This window comes from Corapipo altera, unplaced genomic scaffold (genome assembly GCF_003945725.1).
Source record: "Corapipo altera isolate COAL_440 unplaced genomic scaffold, ASM394572v1 175, whole genome shotgun sequence".
Lineage (NCBI taxonomy): Eukaryota > Metazoa > Chordata > Aves > Passeriformes > Pipridae > Corapipo > Corapipo altera.
The window spans coordinates 780,930-807,143 of NW_020884942.1; the positions used below are offsets into that span (position 1 = coordinate 780,930).

The following is a 26,214-nucleotide window of genomic DNA, read 5'->3' on the forward strand; positions in this document are numbered from 1 at the left end:
GGCTGGAAGCTCAGGCCCTCAGATGCTAGAGGAATTCTCCAGATTCCTTCACCTTTTCCTCCCTCTGAGACCCCCAACTATGCCTCCAGCTGGCAGCAAGACCCTCAGCATCCCTTTCCTCACACTCCTCCAGCTCTTGAACTTGCTGAAAGGCAGTGATTCTATGATTTTCTTCTTCCTCCAAGGGAAATTTGAGAGAGAAGCCACATAGGGCATGTGACCAGTGCCACTTCTCGTCAGGGTAGTGTGGAAACCCCCAACGCTCATACCTCCATCCCTGCCACTGCCCTGGCTCAGCCAGCACATACAGCCCCCTGGGGCAGGGGAAGCTGCTGCTTCCAGCCCCTTTCTAGAGCTAAAAGCTGCACCAATCCCATATCCAAGACAATCCCAGTGTAAGCAGCACGGCTGGCACTGGGTAGGGACATTTCAGGTCTGTGCTGCTTCTTCTTTCCATTCTCACAGGGGCAAAACACACAGAGCATCCTCACCAAGACACAACTTCAGAGGACAGCAGGGACCCTCTTGGGAAGCAGAGCTTCCCTATTTCACCCATCCCAAGGCAGCACACCACCTTCCATTCATGATATCGCTCCAGAAAGGCAAAAAAAAATGCTGGCAGGGAGCCCGGGGCTGGCTCTGCCCCCAAGCTGCAGCCGTTTCATGTGGTTCCAACGCCTCTCACACTTTCAAAGAGCCACCCGCCTGCACACAGGCACACCAACCCAGTTAATGGATGTCTCACAACCCACTGTGTGTGTTCTGACACAGCCCCTCTGCCAAGGAAAAACAACAGCATGTGTGTGTGGATGTGTGTATATACAAAGGCTTTAAAGAGGACGTTGCTTGCATTTTTACAGCTTTGTTGAAGGGGATTGGTTTGTTTTCTGTTGTGTTTTGGTTGCCTTTTTTTTTTTTAATATAAAACCTTAAAGCAAATATAATCCAGAGAACAAGATTTTTTAAAATCTTTAATACTTTACCTGCATGTGTAACACCTGTAGAGCTCTGACACTCCCCAGTAAACGTGTTTTACAGTAAGTGTTTCAGGCAAAAAAAAAGGCAACTGCTCAGAAAAACGTTGCTACTGGCCAGTACTGCACATGCTGCCAATATGCGTGTTCCTTCAGGAAGGGAGAGGATTAAGCCTTTCAGAGAAGTCTATCCTGGGAGCCACAGGGCAGCTTCACAAGCTTAAACTTTCAGGTGTTCCCTACCTACAGTAAGGTGCCTGTACTGTGAGACCCTCTTGGCTGGTCACAGCAGGAGCCCACACACCTCCACTGTGCAAGATGAACCCTTGTGCTGCAAGCAAGGATTCAGTTTACTGTAGAAAAATAAGATTTTCTTTCTTTCCTGCAAATAAAACAGGGAATCTAGCATGCCAACCACACTGCCACCTTTAATCCTTTCACAGAATCTCAGAGTGGTTTGGGTGAGAAGGGATCGTAAAGCCCATGTCATTCCAATCCCCTGCCATGGGCAGGGACACCTTCCACTATCCCAGGTTGCTCCAAACCCCATCCAGCCTGGTCTTGGACACTTCCAGGGATGGGGAAGCCACAGCTTCTCTGGGTAACCTGTGCCAGGGCCTCACCACCCTCACAGGGAAAAATTTCTTCCTCAAAGAACATGATAAACAACGATCTCCTTTCAATGAAAAACACTCACTGCTGGTTTCAGCTGAGCAAACAGCCACCACTTAGGACAGTTCTCACCTCAACACCAAGTCCTCTGAGGTGAACTTCTGTCTACATTTTGTCACCTGCAAGACTGCCTGGTAGGCATGTTCACTGGGTGGCTTCAAACACCTGCTGCATGCCAGTCACTTAAAAAAAAGGATTTTATTTCTAAACAACAGAGAGATTTGGGGACTATGTAAATTCTGACTAAGAAACTGGACATCTGAGCAACGTGGTCTAGTGGAAGGTGTCCCTGCCCATGGCAGGGGGTTGGAACGAGATGGTCTTTAAGGTCCCTTCCCAGCCAAACCATTCAGTGATTCTATGATCTAAGTGTCCTTCTCAAATGCTAATATCAGCACATTCCAAATAAACTCACTTGTTGCACGTTCACGAGACCTCCCTAGGCCAGGTACATGGTTATAACAAGATTTTTGCAAGAAACAAACTGCACACCTGCCCACTGTCAGGCTTTTGCAGTTTTCTTTGAAATACCCACCCATTGCCATCATCAGAGACAAGACATTTGCCTGAAAGTCCAAGCAACAGCAACCATGTCAGCTCTTCCACTGCCCTGAAGTATTCCCCGTGTTTTAACTGGGTTAGAATAAACCCTTCCACTCCTTTGGAGCAACTATCTTGGCCAGGTGGTTACCCGTACAAAACACCCACTGCAATACATTTGCGTACACCTATGAAAGGAGAAAATATAATCACTTTATTTTCAGTATACAGACTAAATCCCACCATAAAATCAAGATAATGAGCAAGCACACATGAATAAAACACTCTGCACTTAACCAAACCCCACTTTTGCCACGTCTGCTGAATCCATTGTTGGCCACATGGCCCTTTGCAGCTCTCCAAGTGTTGTTCCCCAAAGTGGCTGCAGTGCTCCCAGGAGCAATCCTCCCTCTGCTTCAATTCAAAAAACGCTCCCAGTTTGTGTAAAGTGCTACATTTTCCTGTATGCCTTGAAATACTAGTTAGGTACAACACTATTTTGTCATCTCTGCTCCCAAGCTATGTCCGGTCCCCCCCTCCCACCCTTACATCAAAGCAACAATTACTTCTACAAGGAGGTAAAATCAGCAAGTTGTAGCAATACAAACCCTTCAGAGGTGCAGAACGATGGCACAGTGCAATCTGCACCACGGAGAGCAAGACAGAAACACTGACGAGTTGTACCACGCACATGCACACGATCACCTCTGTAAAGCTGCGACTCCTTCCACGTCACACGCTTTTCACATTAAAAGAAAACCAGCCCTTGTCAGATTTAGCCCAGATTTAAAGCTGCCAACAAAATCGGGCTCTGTGTGCTGTCAATGGGCATGTTATTGCTTGTAGTAAATTGAAGATTTGGACCTACACGTGAGATTGGCTCGCAAAGCAGAAAGGTCAGCAGAGGCCCCTCAGCAGTTTTAGGAACTGACCAGCTGGTTTTTCCTGCACCCTTCATATCGGCTACAACACTGCCGTCCAAAACACACATCGTACCATCCTCGAGGAAACAGCCCCTGTCTTCTCTGGCTCCTATTTAATACATAAGAGCACTCAGCGTAGAGTGTCACAGGTAATTTTAACAAGTTCATCATGTTCATCTTCACTCCTTCACCTGAAAATGGGTGACCTGGGCTGTAACAGCAAAGGCCAGCAGCGCCGAATCCTCTCAAAAGCCACGTGTCACCAGAGGAGGAGCTCACAGAGTTGTCCGGCTGAACCTGGATCCCAGTGTTTCACAATCCAGTCTTTACACCTTGTGCCTCTGACTGAGTGTAAAGTTTACAACTGAGTGTCTTCAAGGAGTAATAAAGCAGCTCTTGGGATTTCTGCTAAGCCAACACTGACTCAAAGGCTCAGTACAAACTCACAGTGTCACACGGGAACACCAGCACCTTACAGATCCCCAGCCAGTCCTCACAGCTCCCTACATCTCTCTAAAGTTCCTTTCTTTGCTAACACACCCCAACTATAACCTTGCTTTGTAGCCTCTCCTGCTAACTATACTTTTCAAATCAGATCTGACTCCAAATGCTGCCCTTAACCTAGAGAGTATCATAAAATGGAAAGATTATTTTCTGTCTGCTACTGCTCCAGACGCAATGTTACCTAAAAAAACACAACTAATTCTTCCAGCAGTTGACCCAAACCAGCACTGCTCTCCAACAGCAAACGGGTGAGGGCAGGCTGCAGATTGCCAAGGCTCCAGGCTTTCCACACCACGAAGTGAGGTAGCAACAAGCAGCCTTTGAAACAGCATTGTCTCTGTATTTTTTCCCTAGCACTGAATCCCTTTTCCACACAGTTTAGCTTGTGAACTAGAGGCTTCTCTGGAGCAGTGGAAGAAAAGAGATGGTAAATAAATAACAAACGATAAGAACTAGGCCAATAGTTTTACAAAGTTTTCCTTTTTGGTACCAGCACTGAGCACTGCTCGTTTCCAGGTGGAGAGAAATACAAAACACTTCAGTCTCTCTGTGAGCTTAAAGTCCGAGTGACTTCTGCACAATCTGCTTGGCAATTTTGTTAAATTGTTCTCTGTCTTCCCGCCACATCTTGGAGGCATCTACGTTGGCTCCACTTTCATCATTTGGCTCTGAAACAAGAAAGACTGAAAGGTAAGTGGGCAGTGGAACAAGACCTTCTTTCTTCTTCAAGAATGCCACTCCCCTGAGGCTTTGATACACTTCTCCTCCTTGGGACTACAGAAACACCGCTAAAGAACACCCAGTGATAGCTCCCAGATTCCCAAACAGCTCTGATTTAACTGACCACAAGAGAAAGGATATCACAGCAAGGTCGAGTTTAGGCGAGAAACAAGTGGCAGAGGAAAAGGACTTCCTTTTGTTTGTGCTCTCAGCAGCAGAGCCCCACCACGCACATGGCCAACACAATGGGGCACCCCCAGCGCCGTCAAGGGGTTTTAAAACCGCACGTTGCTCCCTGCAAAATGTTCTTTCCTGGTTCTGCAGCTTCCCAGACACAAAGCCCCCACAACCAGGCCACCCAAACAGGCTCTGTCACTCACTGAGAAGGCTTGTTCTATTAAAAAACAACAAAACAAACCAAGGAAACCCAGAGAATGCTTTCATTTCTGCAACATCTCTCATCTGAGGATTTCGGAGCGCTTTAGAAAGCACGTGAAGTGCTGGGGTCAGGGGGGCTCCCCATTAGAAAAGAGGTGAGCAGAAACACAGGACTTATCAGGTTTGTGGGCAGCCTACAGCAGGACACTGTCCCAGGATTACACAAGGCACTGAGACAGAACACACACTGCCCATTTCCCTTCACACACTAGTCCAAACCCACCCTGGCCCAGTTCATGGCAGGTATCTCAGGTTCACATCTTTCTCAACATGAGATGGTCCACCTGTAAAAACCAGTAGGTGTGCAGGTCACCCAGTCAGGTAAACTTGGGCTTATGCTACCTGCAGAGCCAGAGCTGAGAGTTGGCCAGCAGCCTGCAAGAAGCTGATGTTTTAGCCTAATTACTCCAAAAGCCATGGGAAAACAGGATGCACAGGCAGAGAATGAGACCATGTTGACTCCTGCACTTACCAGTCTGGGTAAGGCTGCACCACAAACCAAGCTCTTTGAGGCCATGGGAAGCCCAGCAAGGGAGGTGCTGTCTGCCTGCACAGCTTCCCATCAGCAGGTTACTATTCCAAAGCTAAAACAGTCCCATGTAGGAATCTGCTGCTTGCCCTTTGATCAGCTTTGCTGCTTCTAAACCCATTTATCCTTCAAACCCAATTCTAAGGGACACGGCTCTGCCCTCTTCAGGCAGTTCAGTGGCTCTGTCCACTATGTGGAAAAGGATCCATCTTTCAGGGAGCTGTATGTGACAGAGCTTATCCATGGCCCTCACTGGATTAAGAACAAACATTTAAAAGGATGTACAAAGAGTTTTTCACCCCAGGTCTCTTCTCAAGAAGCTTTCCCCTGAACCAGAGATGGCAGAGTGGGGCACATTCCCAGGCCAGGAATAACAAAGAGAAATGGAGGGTGCTGGCTTCTGAATCACAGAAGCCATGGGCTCCAGCTTACTGTACTGGTTAGATCTGGTAACACTCCAGCTGCCAAAGCCAAATCCAACACAGGCTCTAATCCACAGCTTTAAGAGCTGAACGGACACCACAGCAAATACAAAGAAGCTTTTGTCCAGGAGCAGGGAACCAGCTGAGCCTCTGGAACCACCTGACCAGCGCCACCAGCTCAGTTGCTGCCAACCTGGAAGGAAAGCCTGGCAGTTGCTTCCAAAGCTGGGAACACCTGGTTACTGATTCAGTCGCATTTTTTTCCAATTCTTTTCAGAAAACTGGTTTATTAATAAATAAATAATGAGGCTTTAAGAACTGTGGTTGCTGCTGAGCAGCTTTACATGTGCTTTGCTCACTTAACAAAGCAAGCAGCAAGAGGCAGCTCCAGCTAACTCAGGACCTGCTGACAGAACAGCACTGCTCACCTGCCAGCATGCTAACAACCGACAGGAGGATCTTCTCCACGCTCTGCACGGGACTCCACCGCTCTGCGCTGCTCTCGTATCCCATGGGATCATCCCCAGGAGCATGAAGGATAGAGATGCAGACTCTCCCATCTGGGTAAACTGAGCAAGAAGTACAGAGGATTGGTTGTTACTCAGTGGAAACACTTGGCTCCTCCAGATCTTCAGCCTTTGTATTGACTGAGGCCAAACCCAGTTTTAAATTTCCCCTTCCAAAGGCAAGCGGACACAAAATCCGAAAGACAAAAATCTTTAGGCAAATCTAACAAAGTCCTTCCCCAACAGAAACCTGCTGGGAGCACTCGTGTCATTTAATAACCAGTGACAGGCTCCATGGGAAACATAACAGAGGTAGCCTGGTGGAATAAGGCACGGATTTATGCACAGACACAGTTCCAAGCAGGTAACCAGTCCTACTTAAATGGAACTGAATGCACTGAACACACATTGGAGTCCTCCACTGGACCATGTCTGTGAAAATAATTAAGCAAAGGAGGGAAAAGTGTTACGTTAAATATGCTATAAACATAAGTGTGATAAAAAATAAAGTGTTATGCTAAAAACCATAACAGAAATATATCATAAAGAATAGAACTGATCTTATATTGAACATTACTGATATGCAATCAGAAGAATTCCCACAACTTTTTTTTTTTTTTCCATTTTGCTTTAAGCTCAGCTGCATTAAAGCACGGGAAACAAGGAAACCTAGGAATTAAAGTTTCAGGCATCTTCCCCTCTACACCTTTAGCACAAGCAAAGTGTCTGCAACAGTACAAGTTGTCTTAACAGAGACTGGACTCTACTGACTTGGTAACAAACCAAACAAAGGTTGAAGAGGAAACACAAAGAGAATACAGTTGGAAACACTGCTCTAGCAACATGGCCTAATTCTGCAGCCTCCCAAGGAAGGACAACTTTAGCCAAGCACTTTAAGTGCTTCAATTCCTCTGGTGACCAAACCTGTGCCACTGCCAGGGAAGCAAGACAAAACAAAGCGGGAATGACCGTTGGAAGCAGCTGTGCTCATTTCCAGTTCCTTCCATTCACCCAGCTATGTCTGCACAAGCCTGTGACACGTAAGCTCTGTGGAAGACTTTTATTTACATCCCCTCCTGCAGCCCCAGGCTGGGGACTGGAGCCGGTCTAGCCATTGTTGGAAGAGGAGGAAACAGCAGGTGCTAAATCAGCACTTCTCCTTGCAAGTTAGGAACCCACTGGTAGAAGGTGCTTCACTGTGAGTGACTCTCCTGTTTCTGTGCAGGGCCTCATTTCAAACAGCAGGAACACAGCAGCACAGTCAAGATGGTAAAGGCTGATTCCAGGAAGACATACTCATCTTCTCCCTCTCCGCTCAGGTGAGACCTCACCTGCAGTGCTGCCTCCAGCTCTGGGGCCCTCAACATCAGAAGGATGTGGAGCTGCTAGAACATGTCCAAAGGTGGCCACAGAGATGCTCTGAGGGCTGGAGCCCCTCTGCTCTGGAGACAGCCTGGGAGAGCTGGGGGTGTTCAGCCTGGAGAAGAAAAGGCTCTGGGGAGGCCTTGGAGTGCCTGAAGGGGCTCCAAGAGAGCTGAAGAGGGATTTTGGACAAGGGCCTGGACAGGACAAGGGGGAATGGCTTCAAACTGACACAGGGCAGGATTAGGGAAGAATTGGGATATTGGGAAGAAATTCTTTCCTGTGGGGGTGGTGAGGCCCTGGCACAGGTTGCCCAGAGAAGCTGTGGCTGCGCCTCCCTGGAAGTGTCCAATGCCAGGTTGGACAGGGCTTGGAGCAACCTAGTCTAGAGGAAGGTGTCCCTGCCCATGGCAGGGTGTTGGAATGACAGGGGCTTTCAGGTCCCTTCCAACAATTCCTTCTGATCCCCCCTGACGATCCTATGATCTTTCCATGTCGTAGCTCAGTGCTAATGCAAGCACTGCCATCAATCACTACTTTCAAGTTGTCTTCACCAGAGCATCCAAGAAGGTCATTTTAATTTAAGAGAAGATAGTTCAGAGGTGTTTTGATTCCCCCTTCACATAACATAAACTGCAATGATGAGGGAACACAGCAGACTTTTTAAACATTTTCCTTGCAATTTCTCACAGCAGGATGAACAGGCACTTAAGGAACAGAAAAAGCAGAGCTGCAGCCTTTCTGGGTAGAATCAACCCAGCACAACCCCAGCTGAGAAGAAAGACTCAAGTGCCTACTTCAGGTGATCTAAACTTCAGACTTACAAGACCAAGAGTTTTAAAGAACTGAGCTGACCCCCTAGTATGCTCCAGTTAACCACATGGAAGAAGCACCCCTATGTAAAGCCACCCTGTAACACAGAGTCAGGCAGTTTGTGCTTCTCTGCACCCCACTCTTCCTGGCAATGCTGCACACAATGTAGCTGCCAGCAGCAAACCTCAAGGTAAGGCCACAGTGGGGGCTGCAGAGTATTGTGTGGACACGGATTTGCTCACGGAGACCAGTCCTGGCAAGAATTTTGGGTGAATTAGTCCAGCTGGAGCAAGGTGCCGATGTGGCCACACTGCTTCCAAGTGCCAAATGCTGCCCTGCTGTGGATACCAGAGCTCCAGAGGTGATGCCACACTGCCTTAGGCACGTCCACACACTTCCACCCTGTGACATGCAGGTGTGTCTTCCCCAGGAGAACAGAAAGATGTGGATTAAATGGGCAAGAACCCGCACAAGTGGTGCTTCCAGAAGGGAAGAACAGAACAACTTCACAAAATTGCAGAATTCCTTGGAATAGGATGAAATAAGTCAATTCCCAGCTGAAGTTATGACTTGTGTTTTGCAAGTGTGGGAACATCAGCTGGAGAGGAAGCATTAGGCAGGAGGGCAGCATTTGCCTTTTATTGCTCCCAAGTGGCAGAGACCTAACAGCCTAGAACACAGATGCAGCCCACCAAACCTGGGTGATGACAAACAACCTTTACAGAATCCACGTTGATTTAGAAGATGTCATAAGCAATGATTTTACACAGAATTTCAAGGCTGAGGCCAGAAGGCAGTGCTCCAGGCTGCAAAGGGGGGCTTTATGGTTTTTTCATGTCCAAGGCTCAAACCTGTTAGTTGTACTTCTTGTTACTGCAATTACTCCCACTGAAAACTCTTAAGATAATATTGTCGCCATCACAGAATCGCTAAGGTTGGAAAAGATCTCCATGATCATGGAGTACAAGTGGAATCAGAATTGCAGAGCAAAGGTCAGCAAAGTCTTAATATTAAACGCCCAGCAAATGTGTCATCTGCTTGGACAGAGCACTCTGTGTTTCAGAAAGATCCCATCAGAAATGTTAAACAAACCTGTGACTTCATGCTGCCTGACGAAGCTGCACCCACACTTTGGTGAACATGAACAACTTTTCACTCATTAAAATAACACCAAACTACCTAAATACAAGCCCCAGAGCAAGACTGAGTTAAAGAAGCATTTGGACCACGCTCTCAGGCACATGGTGTGGTTCTTGGGGTGTCCTGCACAGGGCCAGGAGTTGGACTCGATGATTCTGATAGGTCACTTCCAACCCAGTATATTCTATGACTCTATGACTGGAAAGAGCCTGTATTAATTCACTAAGTCTCACATCATGTATAGAAGATTCAGCTGTAGATTCAGCTTTATCCAATAGTTACAAGTACACAAGGAATCCTTACTGGACTGTTAAGGAGCAAAAGGTTTACGAGGAGTAATGTGATTAACAGAAAAGGACCCTAAAACAGAGAAAAACTGGACAGCTGAATGCTCCTGCTGCATGGCCAAGGCTGAAAAGAGAGAGAACCACCCTCAGGAAAGACACCAGCTCTCCTGCTGCACAAATTTGTTTTTAAAAGTGCACAAGCAACCCACTCCCCTGTGCATCCTGCTGCATCAGACTCACTGTTGGGATGGAACATCTCGCACGTGAACCTCATCTTCGGAGGACTCAACGGGTAGTCGAGTGGAAAGCTCAGGATAGCAGGGAAAACACCATACTCAAAACAGGTGTCTTCAGGACCCCTAGAAACAGGTAAAACATTATTCACCAGTTTTAAACAGCTCTTTCACCCGAATTCTTGTCTAAATGAGATGTCTGAAGCTTCAGTTAGATCATCTTCTCTGGGAAACAAAGAGTTAACATGCTCTTACCCCACACCTCATAAACTTAAATCCAAATACAAGGCTTGGGAGGCAAGGGGGAAATCAAAGCTTGCACACTAAATTACTAGGAAGGTCACAACACTGTTTAATTAGCAGGGTGTGTCTGGATATAATTGGAGTATCTGGCTCCAAGGCATGTTCCAGGATTTGAGCGTCTGCACGTCAAGAGAAAGCAGAGGCAGGTGTGGGACTCCTCTGCCTTTGAAGATACTGTTATGCTGCACAAGACAGAGATGTCAAATGCTGGAGCTCAAAAATAAATTATAAGCCTCACAGAGATCCCAGCTGCCAGTCTCGAGAACAACCACACAAACATTTATCGCTGTCTGATGCAGAAAACACAGCGAGGGTTTGCAAAAATAAAAACAGAGCCCTGAGACCATAATTGCCAGAGGAGATGCAGGACAACAGTGTGTCTTTGCAGACTTCAGGTATTGAGTTTGTCCTCCCTCGAGTGCATGTGGAGAACAAATGGCTTCACCAGGGTTCTTGTAGAAACATTTCCTTATTGTGTTCCGCATCTAGTTTAAAGTGCAATCGAGTTGAGAACATGAAGACAACTATTTTACCCTGCCTGTATAAAACACTTTTGAAAAGTGAGCAGAAAAAAATGTTTATTAGCCATGATTTATTCAAACTTGATGAACCATCTGGAAGTTGTAACACAAACATGATTTCCCTTGATTGGAAAAATGACGAAATAAGCTTCAGCACTGAAAATCGTAGGCAGGGAAACCTGATATATTTAGTAAAAAGCCCTTCAAACAAAGGTTCTACTGACTGGGAAATAAGGTTTAGGAATATATTCATGCTTCCCCCTCCCAATCCCCATTCCCCGTGCCAGAAAGAACATTAAAAGTTCAGGGATTCCTAACAATTAAGACAGCCGTTGATAACCTAGTGAAAAAGAAAACCGAGAGCAGCAAATCCTAAAGCCTTACGAAACTCACTCTCTCAAACTTTGGGACTCAAAAGACTTGGCTGGTAGATAAACACAAGAACTATCTGATTTAAACCCGAGCATTGACACTGGCAGGTAAGATAATAGAAAGGCATCAACAGTGTGCAAGAATGAAAGCTAAATCGTCTCAACCACTTTGTTCCCTTTCCGGCCTTTTCCCTAAATTTAACTGGGATTCTATTCACATCTGAGAGTAAACTGAATGCATTTTTTCATGACCATTTTAATTCCAGCTGCATTTTAAAGGCTTATTGTTGAACTTCTGAGAGTATGTACATACAGGCATTGAAAAGCTGGTGGGTGTCTTATGCTCTGTTTTGAGAGCAAACCCACAGCCTTGAGGGCTCTTCTGTCAAATAGGCTCAACCCAACACACTCCATTTTCGGCCCTGCTTTTGTTTTAGCCACTCAGCGCTGCCAGGATCAACTTCAAAGAAATTATTAAAGTTAATCCAAGACAGCATTTGCAGCTACAAAACACTCAGCATTTGAACTTAACAGCATCACTTGCAGCTCAAAAAGGACATCAGCAGGGCCTGGGAGGTAAGAGCAAGGCAGCTTCTGCAATCACCCCCCTGCTCTGCAGTGATTCCACAGCTGACTTTAAGCATGAAAATGAGAAACTCTGACCTCCATGAGCCGGCTATTACTCAGGCAAGGGGCTGAAAAGGGTGGTGGGTATCTGCCAAAATAAGAGGGAAAAGCGCCTTGACGAGGACAGCTCATGGGGATTGTTTAGTCTGGAGAAAAGGAGGCTCGGGGGGGACCTTCTTGCTCTTTACAACTCCCTGACAGGAAGGTCAAGTGAAATGAGGGTCAGGCTCTGCTCCCAGGGAACAAGAGACAGGACAAGAGGAAACGGCCAAAAGTTGTGCAGGGGAGGTTTAGACTGGATAACAGGGAAAATTTCTTCCCTGAAAGGGTGGTCAGGCAATGGCACAGGCTGCCCAGCACAGTGGTGGAGTCACCATCCCTGAAAGTGTTCAAAAACATGGACCCTATCCCGGAAAGTGTTCAAAAACATGGAGATGTGGCACATGGGGACATGGTTTAGTGGTGGATTTGGCAGTGCTAGGGGAAAGGTTGGACATGATGGTCTTAGAAGTCTTTTCCAACCTTAATGATTCCGTGATTCTTAATTCTATAATCACAGCTTCAAACACATTTGTAAATGGCTTATTTGTAAAAAGATAACTGGAAAAAGACCAAACCCCACAGTCACGAGGTGCCCAAAAGAGGAATGGAGACAAAAGTCATAAGCCTAATTATAGCTCTAATTACCTTTCTAGACAGCTTTTTGAAAAGTTGACTTCAATTCATATTGTTTAGTTTTCAAGCAATCTTTAGGCTAATAAAGTTCTTAACAATCGTGTGGTTTTGTGTCTTTTGGGGATAAAGCGTAATAGCAACACACATTTGTACAAGGCAACTAGAGAGGGCAAAACTCGGCCTTGAAATGTTAAATCCATGAAAAGGAGACAGCCTGAAGGACCTCACACAGCGCTAAGGAATCGGGCAGCATAAGGCAAACTCTCCTGAAACGCTGTTGCAAAGGTCTGACTTTCAGAAATACTCCCCACCTCCTCTGTTCAGAAAGGTTTCCACGTGGCATTTTCAGCTCTTGATCTATTACACTCATTTTGGGAGCGTAAGAGCTGTTCTGTCCTTCAGACATGTCAATACAGCCTTAACATTTATATGTCTCACATTCCTCCAGCGCTGCTGCTGCGGGCAAGATCACTGGAAATACAAATTATTATTTCCATTATTTAAAAAGACATTATTTTATCTCTGAGCCAAGTTCTTACATCAATCTGTGTAACATTACCCAGCCCACCTCTGAACTGATAAATGAGAGATGTCTTTTCTCTCCTAGGTCTCTTTTTTTTTTTAAATTTATTTGCCATTACGTGTGCTCTGGCTTTATATAAATTGGGTGCAGGAAAAAAGTATTCTGTTCTTTTCACTATCACGTTACTTAGATTTTGCACATCATCCGTCTGAAAATTTGAAGCCAGCTTTACTCTAATTTCCTCATCTGCACACCTCTCATTCCCAGAATCTCATACAGCAGATTTGAGATTACAAAACACTGGAAGAGATCACCACAAATACAAACAAGACATGTAGCTTGCTTTCCAAAGGTATGCAAACACTGCTACTAACAGGGCTTGTAAAGAGATGAAAGTAACCAAATGTGTTTAGGGTAAACATGTTTCTATTGTACCACAGCTTCAGAATTGAGCAGATCTTAAAATATAACTAGATTATGACACACACACAATATAGAAACCAAAATGAAAGCACCTCCTCCGCCTCTCATTTTACGCTGACAAAGACCTGAAGCTCAACACTCAGCAGTTTAAAGGGCTTTCAAGTCTGCAAGCAGCAACTTCATTCTTTAGGAACATTATGGGAAACATGAAAAAGTACTGCCTAGGCTAAACCGAAGCTCTACTCAGCCACACAACCTCTGCTAAGGGAAAGTATCAAGAAGCAGGAATATTCCAAGAAGTGCATTAAATCCTCTGGGATTTCCACTCCCAGCAAATGCACAGCTGTCTGACCTGCAATCTGGCACATTACAAAGCACATGTGCTGACTGTGCCACTCGCAGAAAGCATAAGACCCTGCAGCCAAAATCTTTGGTGTCAGGCAACAACCAACCTATTTCCATGTTAAGTGTTTAATTTCAGGGGACTGAGCTACCAGGAAGCACAACCTGTTATCCCAAGAGAAATTGCTGCACATAAGCAGAGGCATTTGCCAACTCTTCCCATCAGTGAGCAAACAAGCAGTGGTAATCCAAACCTCCACTTACCAAGGCCTAAAATAACTCAGAGGCTCCTGCTTGCCATACAGCAGGATCACCCACACAGCTTGTGTGGAACAGGGGATTCGCTACAGCCCGGGATGCTTTTGTATTGGTTGTGTGCCTGAGCCCAGGAGACAGAAACCTTGTTTTTCATCCCTAGACAATACACTCCCAGCAAACCGAGCTAGGAAAACTCTGCCACCCACGCCAGCTGAGAATCTCACCAGTCAGCACTGGTGGTTGCAGGGAAAACCTGCCCAGAGCCCAGTGGGGACAGAGGGAGTGGGGCCACGGCCACCACCTGCTGCTCCCAGAGTCCTCCAGGACCCCCCAACCCTGGCTGAAGGAAAGGAAATCACCAATTCTTACCAAAGGAATCCTGAAATACAGAGCTGGGATCTACCCCAATAACAGACCATCAGATCCAAGATGAACTTAGTGGTTTAAAGCTTCTTCCTCTTCTAATTGTGTGGCATTTGCATAAACTGTCAGATGTGAGTGACAAAGGTCTCCTTTCTTCTCCTCTGCCATTTTAGAACTTTATTTTGTAAAAACCACAAGTTATTCCACGTACTCAAAGTTCCCAAAAGTACAGCATGACTAAGAGTACAAGAAAGAGGTAAGACAACTCCTAAGATGCTGGCCAGGAAGATTTTGTCTTTTCATGGCTAATTTTGCTACCAACAATCAGCTGGGGAGTGGAAGGGAGAGAACACAGCTTTTTAAAGGAGTCTTTGCCACCCCCAAAACACAACAGGTTTTTCAGAGCTATTCACCAAAAGAAGAGCTTTCTATACAGAACCACTGCACTCAACTCTTCACACCACCAATCTATTCATGAAGTTTAAAGAATTACAAAAGATTTTTTTATTTAACTATGAATAGTTTTTCAGATCAAAACCTTTCAATTTTTCTAGAAAAAAGACTGGATAGTAAGTAAACTAATTCTAGACATTGATTTTTTTTTTCTCCTGTCACTAATAATCTGTGTGTTTTGCTCCACTTAAAATCTGCCCTGCATCTGCAGTTAAGCAATGTTCCAACAGCTCTGTGATCTACAAGCAATTTGTTGTTTCCTACAGCGTTTGTAAATGTAACACATAGTCAAGGGAGCCCAAATGAGGATTCCTGAAAAATCTGCAAGCTTATTATTATGACACCTGTACAACAAGTGATCACAAGTTGCACACTTCACCAATGCTGTCTCTATCATCCTGGTTAAAATCCAAATATAACTAACTCCCTGTTTAGGTAAGAGAAGGAATTCCCAGACAAGGTAGGCCAAGGCTGATGTCATACAGAACTGATAGTAATTTTTTTACATTCTTGGTCTCCCAGAAACTAATCACAGCATGCAACTGCTGATTTCAGACACAAAACAATATTAACTCACATGATCAGGGCTTCCCATTCAAAGAAGTTCTCTTCGTTCATGGGACCTGTGAAACAAAACAGAACAATGCTCAGTGCCACCTGAACACAAGGTTACAGCTCCAGAGAGCACAAATCCCACCTGGCTCCTCACCTGCCACGATCCCTTCAGGTGGGTTCAGGGTCAGCTCTGTGAAAACAGAAACACAAGGAAGGTTAAGGTGACCTGTGAGCCCGAGCATTTTGGGTGGTGTTTGCTTTGGCCACAGCTTAGCACAGAGGCCCCACCACCAAATACCCTTGGAGAACAGCTTGAGGATACCATGGGAGGAATCTCCTGGCCGTGCTTCACTGAGCAAAACTTCATATCCAGAAGGCCCAGGATGCCACTGCTCACAATTTAACTGCTACATGCAAGACAAGTTTTCTAGACAAAATTATCTGGCACTTTGGGCTTCTTCAGCCTCCCAGAATTAGTCTTAGAATCACAGAATTGTTTAGGTTGAAAAAGACCTCCAGGGCCATCGAGTCCACTATCTTCCCAGGGGCAACAATTTAAAAATGAGAGGGAAAACAAAAACTCTTTCCATGGAGCCTGAGAAACATCCCCCTCTGGGACCTCTGTGCTATCTGCAAGTACAAACTCAACAGCCTACAAAGAGGTTGTATTACTGTGACCTCTATGCATCCATTCAGGTTTGATGCACCTCAGTACAAAACCCAGAATGACACAAAAGCAGGAGAAGCAGAGACATTCATACAATAACCTCCAGCATCAGCCCCCCATTTCAAGCCTGGTGAAGCCCAGTAACACCATGTGCTGATAGAAGAACAACCAGGTTTTCTCCTGTCTAGTGGAATGACCATCAACTTCCAGTTTCTGATGTTCTGCAGGGTGGCAGCAGCAGGGGAGGCACAGTTCAGCTGCACACAGGCAACCAGTGGCCTGCAGTCCCAGGGGTTCAACATCAGCCCCACAGTGCTGGCGGGTCAGCCACTGGGACTGGTGGCAGGAGGTGACACTCCCAGCTGCTTTTCCAGCACAGTGTTTCTTAACCAATGGCCTGTGGAGCACCATTAGCCTGTAACACAGAACACAGCCACAAGAACCACCATGCTCATTCCCACGCAGGAAAACGAGCAGGAACATGGACCCAGGCAATATGGGAAGTCACAAACCAATAAATGAAATGATTGACCTAATTTCTGTTAGGCTGTAGGTGAAAACTGCTGCATGGAACAGATTTCTGTCTTAGAACAGCTCCTTTACTGTAGGGTTCAAAGATGTGCCAAGATGCACTGACAGGAGAGACCGTGAAACTTTCCTGTTCCCTCAGGTTGCCCTTAACCTTGGCACAGCCCTCTCTGAAGCTCCAAAGCCCAGAAGCCCCAGACTGAAACTCAGCCTTACGGTTTCCCACAATGTCCTGACATTCAGGGACAGGTTTTTCCAGCTTCACAGTGGGTCTCCAGCAGCTTTTATTGTTGATGCTTTTAGACAGAAAGAGGGAGATGTCAAACCCAGGAGCTCCCGGAATCATTTTGCTCCATCTTGTGGCTCTCTCTAAGAAAATCCCTCTGATGTTTCCCCATGATTTCCCTGGAAAAGCCAGCAGCACCTGTGTATCCCCTGTGGTGGCAGCCAAGCAGAGGTGTGCCATACAGCTCTCCATTCCAACGAAAACCAGGGCAATGGGCCAAAGCCCACAGAGCAAAGGGTCTTCATGAGATCACAGGTTCAATTCTCCACTTCCTTGCTCAGCTCTCCCCTTGGAGAAAGAGGTTTCCATTCTTAAGGATGAGGCAAAGTGAGAACTGGGCAGTCAGGGGCACAGGAGGTTTGATTTTGAGTGGCTGCTGCTACACCTGGTCATCGAGAAAGGAAAAAACCTCTTTTCCACAGGGATGGTCACATCCTACCCAGTGATTTCTCTAAAGCTGTTCAAAGGGAAACTCCAAGCACAGTTTTTGGAGCTGCACAGCATGAACTGCTGGGATCTGACACAGCATCAGCTGCTTCAGGCTCACCAGACCCTCCAAAAATGCAATGTTAGGGGGTAGTTTTTCCAATTACTTATACATGAGCAGCAAAAAGCAGTGAAAGGCTAAAATGAATGCTCAGATCAAATGCAGAACGACTTTGACAGACCAGCTAGGCCAAACAGCCTCCCTCAGTGAAGAGATTTTCCCTAATATCCAATCCAAACCTCCCCTGGTGCTACGTGAGGCTGTTGTTACCTGGGAGCAGAGCCTGACTCCCACCTGGCTCCACCCTTCTGTCAGGGAGTTGTAGAGAGTGAGAAGGTCCCCCTTGAGCCTCCTTTTCTCCAGGTTGAGCCCCCCCAGCTCCCTCAGCCACTCCTCATGAGAGTTGTGCTCCAGACCCTTCCCCAGTTCCATTACTCTTTGGATAGCAAGGAGCTGAGCCCTCTGCCCAGGCTAAGCATGGACAGTATCCAACAGAAGGCACTCACAGGGAAAATACAGATCCTGAAGCTACACCTACTACTGCAGAGAGGCAGCTTGCCCAAACTTGATGCAGCAGCTGGCTCTTTGGGGCAGGCAAAGAAGAGTTTGGGTTGGAAGGACCTTAACACTCACCAAGTTCCATCCCCTGGGATGGGCAGGGATGCCACCCACTAGACCAGGTTGCTCAGGGCCCCATCCAGCCTGGCCTTGAACAATCAAAGCCAGGACACCTATGCTGACATTTCACATGGTGCTAACTGCCAGAGCTGCCACCAGCAAGATCCGTGGGATAAAGCAGCCCCCTGGTGTGCCCAGGGAGCTCACTCCCTCCAGGTAAGCCTTGGGTTCCTGTTGTAAATCACTGACACAGAAGCGACGGTCAAAGAAACGACTGCTGAATGTTGAGAGCTCTGTAACAAGTCAAACCAGCCCAACCCAGTCTGTTCAGAAACATGTTGCCCAGCTCACATAACCAGGGTGAAAAACGACACCATGTATGGAAGACCACCAGAGGTCCCTAAAGACACCAAGGTGAAGAAAACCCCATCTATGGAAGATCGTGGAATGTTCTGTAACCACCTATGGAACTGGTATGGATACTTCTGGCTAATAAACAGGCGTACCACCTGGAGCCAAGGATGCACGTTAGGAGGAGTCATCCTCCCTGCATCCAGCGCTGTAATAAAGTAAAACCTGCTTCTAATACTACAACTGGTGTTAAGGAGTTTTATTCCAGAGTCTCGGCTTCCTACAGAGTACACACACGAGCAGAAACATCCTACTAAGAGGTTCCAAGAGGTTGATGAGGACTTAATTTGCAAAAAAGAATAAAACAGCAAGCCAATAAACGAATCAGCTTTGAAAGAGATAAAGGGGAAAGCCAGGAAAGTCGTTGCTTGTAAGCTCAAAACAGCTGACACTACAGAACTGTGATGCTTCTCTTGGGATCGCAGTGCACAATCAACACCTTCATTTCACTGCTCTTTGTGGAGTCATTATCAGCCAATTCCACCCTGGAGACTGTTCTCAGGAAAACTGAAAACACACCTTCTTGTTAAAGGGCTTAATAAAGAGACTGATCGCATCCCGATAAGAGAAGTTCAACGGTATGTTTTTTCCTAAAAGCTGCACCTAATTTAGGTACCTCCAAGGGGATTAAAAACCCGGGACTGGGGAAACATTAAGGGCGTGCTCACTGCCCTATCTGAAAGCATCTGGACTGAGATACTTGAAAACGGCCAGTTTTCTTCTGGCTCCACAGAGCTCTTCCCAAGCAATAAGGATGGGAAGCACTCACTGAAGCGCTGCCAGGTTCAGAAGATGTATAATTCCCGTGAATTCTCAAATCTCACAACATAAATCTCGTATTTTTAACCCGACAGCACTCCCAAAGATACCTGTTGGCATTACAACCTACTGCTCTATCACCTCTTTGTACCAGGAAGGAAATACAGGGCATACAACCAGGCACAACAGCTCTCAGGTCTCTAGAGATCTGACTTCATTCTTTCAAAGTAACCCATTTTAGATTTGAAATTTCAGCCAGTGTAAGATATCTTCAAGATCTTGCAGCCAGGAAGCAGTAAACCTTCCATCTCTTTAACTCTTGTAAATACAAGCTGCTACTGAGAGGCTAACATCAGGCCTTAATACTACTACACATCTAGAATTAACAACAGGCTCTATAAGAATAACAGACAAAACCCAACAGACTCTAATAAAAATAATGCCCTTTTTTATATATGATTTTTTTTGAAGGTTTTAGCCAAATCAGTTCTGGCAGAGTAGATAATAAACATGAGGCAGAAAAAAGCCAAACATGCAAACAAAGATCTAAATGAGGACAAAAAAATGAATCCATATGATGTGGCTGTCCACACCCACCATCCCTTTCTTTTTCTAAAGGAAAGAAAACGAGAGCAATTTCACAGCCTCTCACAAAATGGAATAATGTATTTGGGCTCTGACAGGTAGAAACTCCTCACAATGTCAAGCATTTTTCACATAAAGCAACAATAAATACATATTACATAAAGATTGAAATGTGTGCACACATGCACAGAGAAAATCAAAGACCAAAACTGAAAAAGAAAAGTAAAGAACTGGAAGTCTGGCAAGCAAAATACATCCCCCAGCAAGGGACTGACTGCCAAACACCTCTGTCATGACTAGAAGTAACTAAAGAGGAGAGATAGAAAGGAGAAAGAGGGAAAGTAAAAGATTGTGTTCACCAATTACTACAAAGACTGAAAACCATCTTCATGTTCACAATCACCCAGTGTCTGCATCCACACCAGCAACTCACATCACCAGGGGGAAATGGAAAGTTCACAGCTCAGTCCCAAGGCAGGGCTTGCTCTTTTTCTGCAAAAAGGGGCAGCAGAACTGCTCATGACCAGGAACTGTTTCTATTCTTCAAAATAACTTTTGCTGAAAACCTGCACAGGGCATGAGAGCTTCTGAAGAGCTATGACTCACTGCCAGCCTTTTGTGAAACACTAGGGGAGGGGTTTAAGTCAGGCTTGATCCTGGGGTCTGTAGCAGGGTTTGAGGTGCTCAAGGAAAGTAACAACTCGGAAAAGGCACGTGCAGCACAGGAAAATCCAGGCAGCAACAGACACCAGAACGTCTGGATAACTGCACTGCTGCAACTTGGGTTTCCAGAATTCAAAGCACTATGCAGTTAGTCACATTAATTTTTTACAATACTGTGTTTTATTGGAGGTGGGAAAGTGTTTCTAAAGGCAGATCACAGATCAAACATTATCTCAGTTCATGACTAGTGTTACCCTGGGAAACCAGGCAGAGAAGATTCACCTCATGTCTGTCCATGGCATTAAGTAATTTTTCTGATGCCCTTTAATATAATCTTTTTCCTAAAGATTTCATTCATACAAGACACTCCAGTCAGATCTCTTGAGTCTCTCTCAATAACAAAGGATCAAAAATGCTTTTTGGGACTGAGGGGATTGATGCAAGAGAACAGACAGAAGCAGAGCCAAGTCTTTCTGTGGTTGTTTTTCAGGTCAGTGCCTCTGGATCACAACGGAAAATGCAGATTTCTAGGACACACAGGCTTTGCCCACACACCCACGGGGCTTGCCCACCACTCCCAGCTGTCAGTGTCACCCCCCAAACCCCTGTGTGACAGCTCAGCTTACAGACCTGTGCTCTGGGAACAGGCACGGTGTTGGCAGGGAACGTGTGCCTATAAATACTCTATTTTACTCAGGCTGGAATCTTCCACTAAACCATGGCAGAGAGAGAAACAACTGCCCGTCCCTGGACAGCCTGGGGAGTGCAGTAAGTGACCTTCCCTAGAGCAGGAGAACAGTTCTTAAAGCCCAGCTCCCTCCTTCCCCACCAAACACTTTGTTTCTGCATTTTAATTCCTTGCCATAATAAATAAAAGGCAGAGCATCAGAGCCCAAAAGCAAGGAGTTAAACAAACAAATATTTCTTGCCAACAAAAGGCGCCTTCAGACACCTCTCAAGCTCACCAGGGAGCAGATGATTCATCCCAGGAGAAGTGGGATTCCCAGAGGGACCCAGTCCCTGCTCCCTGTGGGGGGCTGGTCTGGATCACTGCTTTCCACCTCCTGCAAGTCACCTCTCACGTTGATTTTTAAACAAACAAGCAAATCTGTGTCCTTGATCACTACATTCGAGTTTAAATGCTCTTACTAACAACTTCAGTTAAGGACAAAATCCCAGAATTGTTTTGGCTGGAAGAAACTGTAAAGATCATCTCGTTCCAAACCCCTGCCGTGGGCAGGGACACCTTCCACTACACCAGGTTGTTCCAAGCCCCGTCCAACCTGGCTTTGAACACTTCCAGGGATGAGGCAGCCACAACTAGAAGGTATCTATCCTGGCAAACACCTCTAATGATCTTTGAGATAACAAAGCTCTGCAACAGAGACTTTCCACATCTGGAAAATCTTAACAGGGAAAACCATGAAAGTAACTGGCCACTCGCCCAGGGTTCCCAGCCTCGCCCATGACTAAGCTGCTGGAGCCGCGGAGTCCCCGATGTGTCACCCGCACACCGCCCGCCCCCCGTGTCCCGGTGCACAGGCTGTGTCCCACCTGCGAGAGGGGGCCGCGGTGCCGGGGGTGCCCCCCTTCGCCACAGCTGCTCCCCAAAGCCCGCGGTGCCCCGTGCTCGGTACCCCTCACCCCCCGCCCCGGGGGCTCTGCACGGACGCGGGGAGGCCCCTGCAGCCGGTGGGGCACGGGCAGGAAGGCCCGCGGCCTGGCCTGGCCTGCCCCGCCACCGCCCCGCGGGCCCTCCCGGGCTGTGGGAAGGATCCCGGCGGGAGGGGCAGCGCGGGAGACCCAAGGGAGCGCGACTCACGCTTGTACTCGGCCATGAGCCGCTTCAGCGCCGTCCCCGCCATGGCGCGGCCCCGCCGCCGCTTCCGGGTGCGCGGCCAGAGCGGCCGGGGGTGGGGATGGGGGGGGGGGGAGGCGCTCTATCCCGCCGCCCGCGCCTCTATGGTAGCGCCCAGTCCTCCAGCAGGCGCCGCGCGTGCCCAGGAACGCACCGGGAATTCCCGCTCCGCCGGGCGAGCCTGTGGGAAGCGACGGGAAGGCGGCAGCTGCTGCGCCGGGGTGGGAGGGAGGGTAATACGCAAAATGCTGCATTGTGCGGCAATTCCCCCCCGCCACGGAGCGGGGTCTGTGCAGCAACGGAGCGGGGTCTGTGCAGCAACGCCGCCCCCTCCCAGGGGGATTTTGTGCAAGTGGTGCCTGGAGCGGCTCCCGCACGTGCCCTTCCAGCCAGGACAGGGCCACTGAGAGCACGAGGCGGGAGCCCAGGCTGGATTCACCCGTACAAGTCCAGGAGCAGACAACGGGATCCACGGGATGTCCCACCCCAGCCCACCAACAGGATCACGAAAAAGGAAACGGGGGCCCTTCCAGCGAGATTCCTACAAGCGGGAGCAGATCTAACGTGGCCAAATGGAAAGAGAAAAGGCTGGTATGAATCCCATGGAGCAGCAGGACAGCCTGAGTTAAAATTCCCCTGGAACGGGCTCCACGCAGCCCAAACCACCACACAAATTGTTAAACTTCGAAAGGTTAGGCAGACAGGAGAGCGGGTGATTATTTTGAAGACACCTCTCTCCTTGCTTACCCGCTTTTCTGCACAGTTTGGTGACATTGAAAGGTGCTTCCCACCCACCCCTCCATTTATCAAGTTTATCTACCAAAAACAAGTACTGAAAAGAAACCTGAGGCTGCAGACTTCTAGTACCCAGGGTGAAACAGAATTGAAATTAAGGGAGCAGGAGAAAGGGACAGGCACTGCCTGGCACTTAGCAGACGGCTGGAATTTCAGCAATGGGATTTTTATAAGCTTCTACAGCAAAAAACACCACTCCTCTATGGCGAGCATTGGTTTTGGACCAACTGCCCTGCCACCTCCAGTTCTGCAATAATTCAGGACAAAAAAAAATAAATCTCATTTCTGCATAAAAAAAAAAGTATATTTTGGACACCTTTATCATAACATGACAAAACACATGTAAACCTTCAGTATTTGAACTCTATTGTAAGTATTGTCTCGTGTTCCAGCCCATGCCAAGGGCTTGATGCTGCCCAAGGGATCGACTGCGTTTGCAACACGAGCTAAGAACTTAAAACCAGTATCTCTGTTCCTCCTCTTGGGTGCCTCCTAAAAGTAAACTTTCATGCTTAAAACCAGCGTGAAAATACACTGATTTACATAATTTGAGTTAAACAGAGGCACAAGACTGAACAGAGCCAGGAATGAACGCTCCACATCCCAACACACGGATGAATGTTCAGGCTATAGGTTTGAAGAAAGAAAAAAAATATAGTAAAAACAATTTAAAAAAAATAACAGCAGAGAGAATGCGCATGACTTAATCTGAACTTAAATCAAGCTGGCCCAATTCAAATGCTGATCCATCCCTGCAGATACTGTTTTGACTTGTGCATGCAGAATGTCAAAGACAACAAGCAACTTTGGTGAACGTCCTCTGAAGTTTTGAGGAGCCCCGTGTGATTGGAATGCTCATTTGTTCACTATTAAAATAGCAAATTCGAGGACAGATGAGTCAGGTGAGATGAGGATCCTGAAACTCCTCTTCTCCAAAGGACAGCATGTCTTAGCACCCTCCACCTGTCTTCTGCTGGAACACGTCGATCGTGTCTTCATCTTCCATCTCTTAACTGTGGGAGTAACACAGGAATTATTTTAATATTTTAAAAATATGGAAATCATAAGTAACACAGAAAACTTGAAAGACACACGATGACAAAAGCACTTGGTTTCTGCTCCTAACCAGCAATAGAGCACTTCAGGGACAACTTTAATTAATTAACACATGAAGCACTTTCCCTCAGTCACCTTGAAGGAAATACTTGGAACATGCTAAACCCAGAGCAACTATTTCAGGATCATTTTGATTTCAAGCCCCTTTAATCATCACACAGACATCAGAATATCTGTGTAGCAATTTGCAGTAAGAGTGTTTTTCATACCTACGCAGGTGTTTCTGCTTCCTTAATTGGCTGTCCATCAAACTGGAATATAATCTGCCTCATTGACAAACCCTGTGAGTTCAAAGTAATTAACAGGAGAAACTACGCTTGTGTTTCCAAATCCAAACTAAGTATTCATGGATTTACTGTCAGAACAAACTGTTAACAAAATTAACACTCAAAAAACAAGGAGGAATGGATTCAAACTGACAGAGAGTAGGCTTAGGTTAGATACTAGGAAGTTCTTCCCTGTGAGGGTGGTGAGGCACAGGTACAGGCTGCCCAGAGAAGCTGTGGCTGCCCCATCCCTGGGAGTGTTCAAGGCCAGGTTGGACAGGGCTTGGAGCAACCTGGGATAGTGGAAGGTGTCCCTGCTAATGGCAGGGGTTTGGAACGAGATGGGCTTTAAGGTCCCTTCCCGCCCAAACCATCCTGTGGTTCTATGATTTAAATTTAATCATCAGGACAAATACAAGGGCATATCTGTCTCCTTGTCTACACTGAGGAAGGCTGAATGTTGGTAAGTTTATATTGCCCTTAAAACCTGAGTTAACACTCAACTGAAACCTGTTTTGACAGTGTTTAATCACACAAGGAAGTCTTTATTCCCTGTCAATCCCTGCGGGATTGAGCACTGCTCCGCCCTCTCAAATCCTTGGAAATCCCTGTGTGATTCACCCTTCTGTCACACACAGAGCCAAAGGAATACTAAAATTCCATGCACCTCTCCAAAACCCCAAGTACTCACCTCTCCTTCCCAAACAGAGAGGTGTCTGGATGCAGCAGGCACAGAACAGAGCAGCATGTAAAGTTTGAATAAGTGAAGAAAGCATCCTGCTAGTAACAGATGAGGGGAAACACTGGCAAACTCCTCTTCCAAAGCCATTTACATCCCCACCCTCTGCTCTGTGTAAAGCAGACGGATTGAGGGCTCTAGGCTCAGGAACTGGGATGGTGGGGCTACATCCCTCTCCAGTTTAGGGAGGCACCAAGGAACAGCCTCTGACACGGAGCAGCCAACAAACGCCTGCAAACACAGCAGTCCCAACTGCATTGGGCAGTGGGAGAGACATGGGGAGAAGGAAAAAGCCCACGAGGAAGCTGTGGGATGGAAGAATTTCTTTTGTGCCGTTTTCCAAATAGAAAATGCACTCAAAGCTGATGAAGTTTTCAGAGATAACAGGTCTGAGGATTAGCGAATTGTCTCAGGGCCGGGATCAGAACTGGAGGAATTCTGGTAGCGCTGCCACAGGACATCAGGGAAAACACATGAGGAGCTAGGGGGAAACATCCACTCACTGAGAACTCCACACCGAGAAGCTGCCAGCGTCCCAACTCCTCGCTCTCCCGCACGCCTGGACAGGCTCACTCCGCCGCACCGGCACGCTCCCGGCTCCGGGCAGGGAAGCAGCGAGGGGACCCTTGCCCGGGGGGCGCGGGGTCGGTGCCTACCTGAGCCCGCAGTACCCCTGCATGAGCCTGCCCAGCGGGGCGAGCCGCTTCATTTTGAACTGCACCACGGAGCCGTGCTGCCCCGCAACTTTCAGGCTGAGCTACTCGTTCTCTCTTTTCACGCCTTCCCGGACGGAACACGGCAGGGCGCGCCGGGTTCAGAGCTCGCCCGGGGGAGTCGCGGGGCTCCTATGGAGGCGGGCCCGCCTGCGCCTCCCCGCGGCCCGCCCCGCAGTCTTGTCCCGCTAGCCCAGCAGGCAGGACGGGGCCGCAGGGCAGCCGTGCCCGGGACGCGGCGGAGCG

The 26,214-nt window shown here is 47.2% G+C and overlaps 1 protein-coding gene and 1 long non-coding RNA gene across 3 annotated transcripts; both read right to left on the reverse strand.

Moving 5' to 3' along the window:
* Positions 1-2,377: 2,377 nt before the first annotated feature.
* Positions 2,378-22,398, reverse strand: UBE2G2 (ubiquitin conjugating enzyme E2 G2). The gene is made up of 6 exons (XM_027661835.1): positions 22,304-22,398; positions 15,632-15,667; positions 15,500-15,545; positions 10,071-10,189; positions 6,151-6,291; positions 2,378-4,281 (listed from the first exon to the last, which is right to left on the reverse strand). Exons 1-6 carry the CDS (start codon positions 22,344-22,346, stop codon positions 4,169-4,171), a joined length of 498 nt encoding a protein of 165 aa, XP_027517636.1. The 5' UTR covers positions 22,347-22,398; the 3' UTR covers positions 2,378-4,168.
* Positions 22,399-23,416: 1,018 nt separating this feature from the next.
* LOC113955870 lies at positions 23,417-26,214 on the reverse strand. 2 transcript variants are annotated; one of them, XR_003530683.1, is made up of 2 exons: positions 25,912-26,214; positions 23,417-24,147 (listed from the first exon to the last, which is right to left on the reverse strand). It is a non-coding gene; the product is annotated as an uncharacterized LOC113955870 (long non-coding RNA). The 2 variants fall into 2 exon arrangements; XR_003530682.1 differs by lacking the exon at positions 25,912-26,214 and adding an exon at positions 25,759-25,897.

Excerpts from the sequence above, each read along its gene's own strand:
- UBE2G2 (XM_027661835.1), bottom strand. The coding sequence starts at position 22,346 with ATGGCGGGGACGGCGCTGAAGCGGCTCATGGCCGAGTACAAGC. Across the intron at positions 6,292-10,070 it reads CGAGATGTTCCATCCCAACA|TTTACCCAGATGGGAGAGTC; the intron begins GTGAGTCTGATG and ends CTTCTTGCTCAG. Across the intron at positions 4,282-6,150 it reads GGTTGTTAGCATGCTGGCAG|AGCCAAATGATGAAAGTGGA; the intron begins GTGAGCAGTGCT and ends TTCTTGTTTCAG.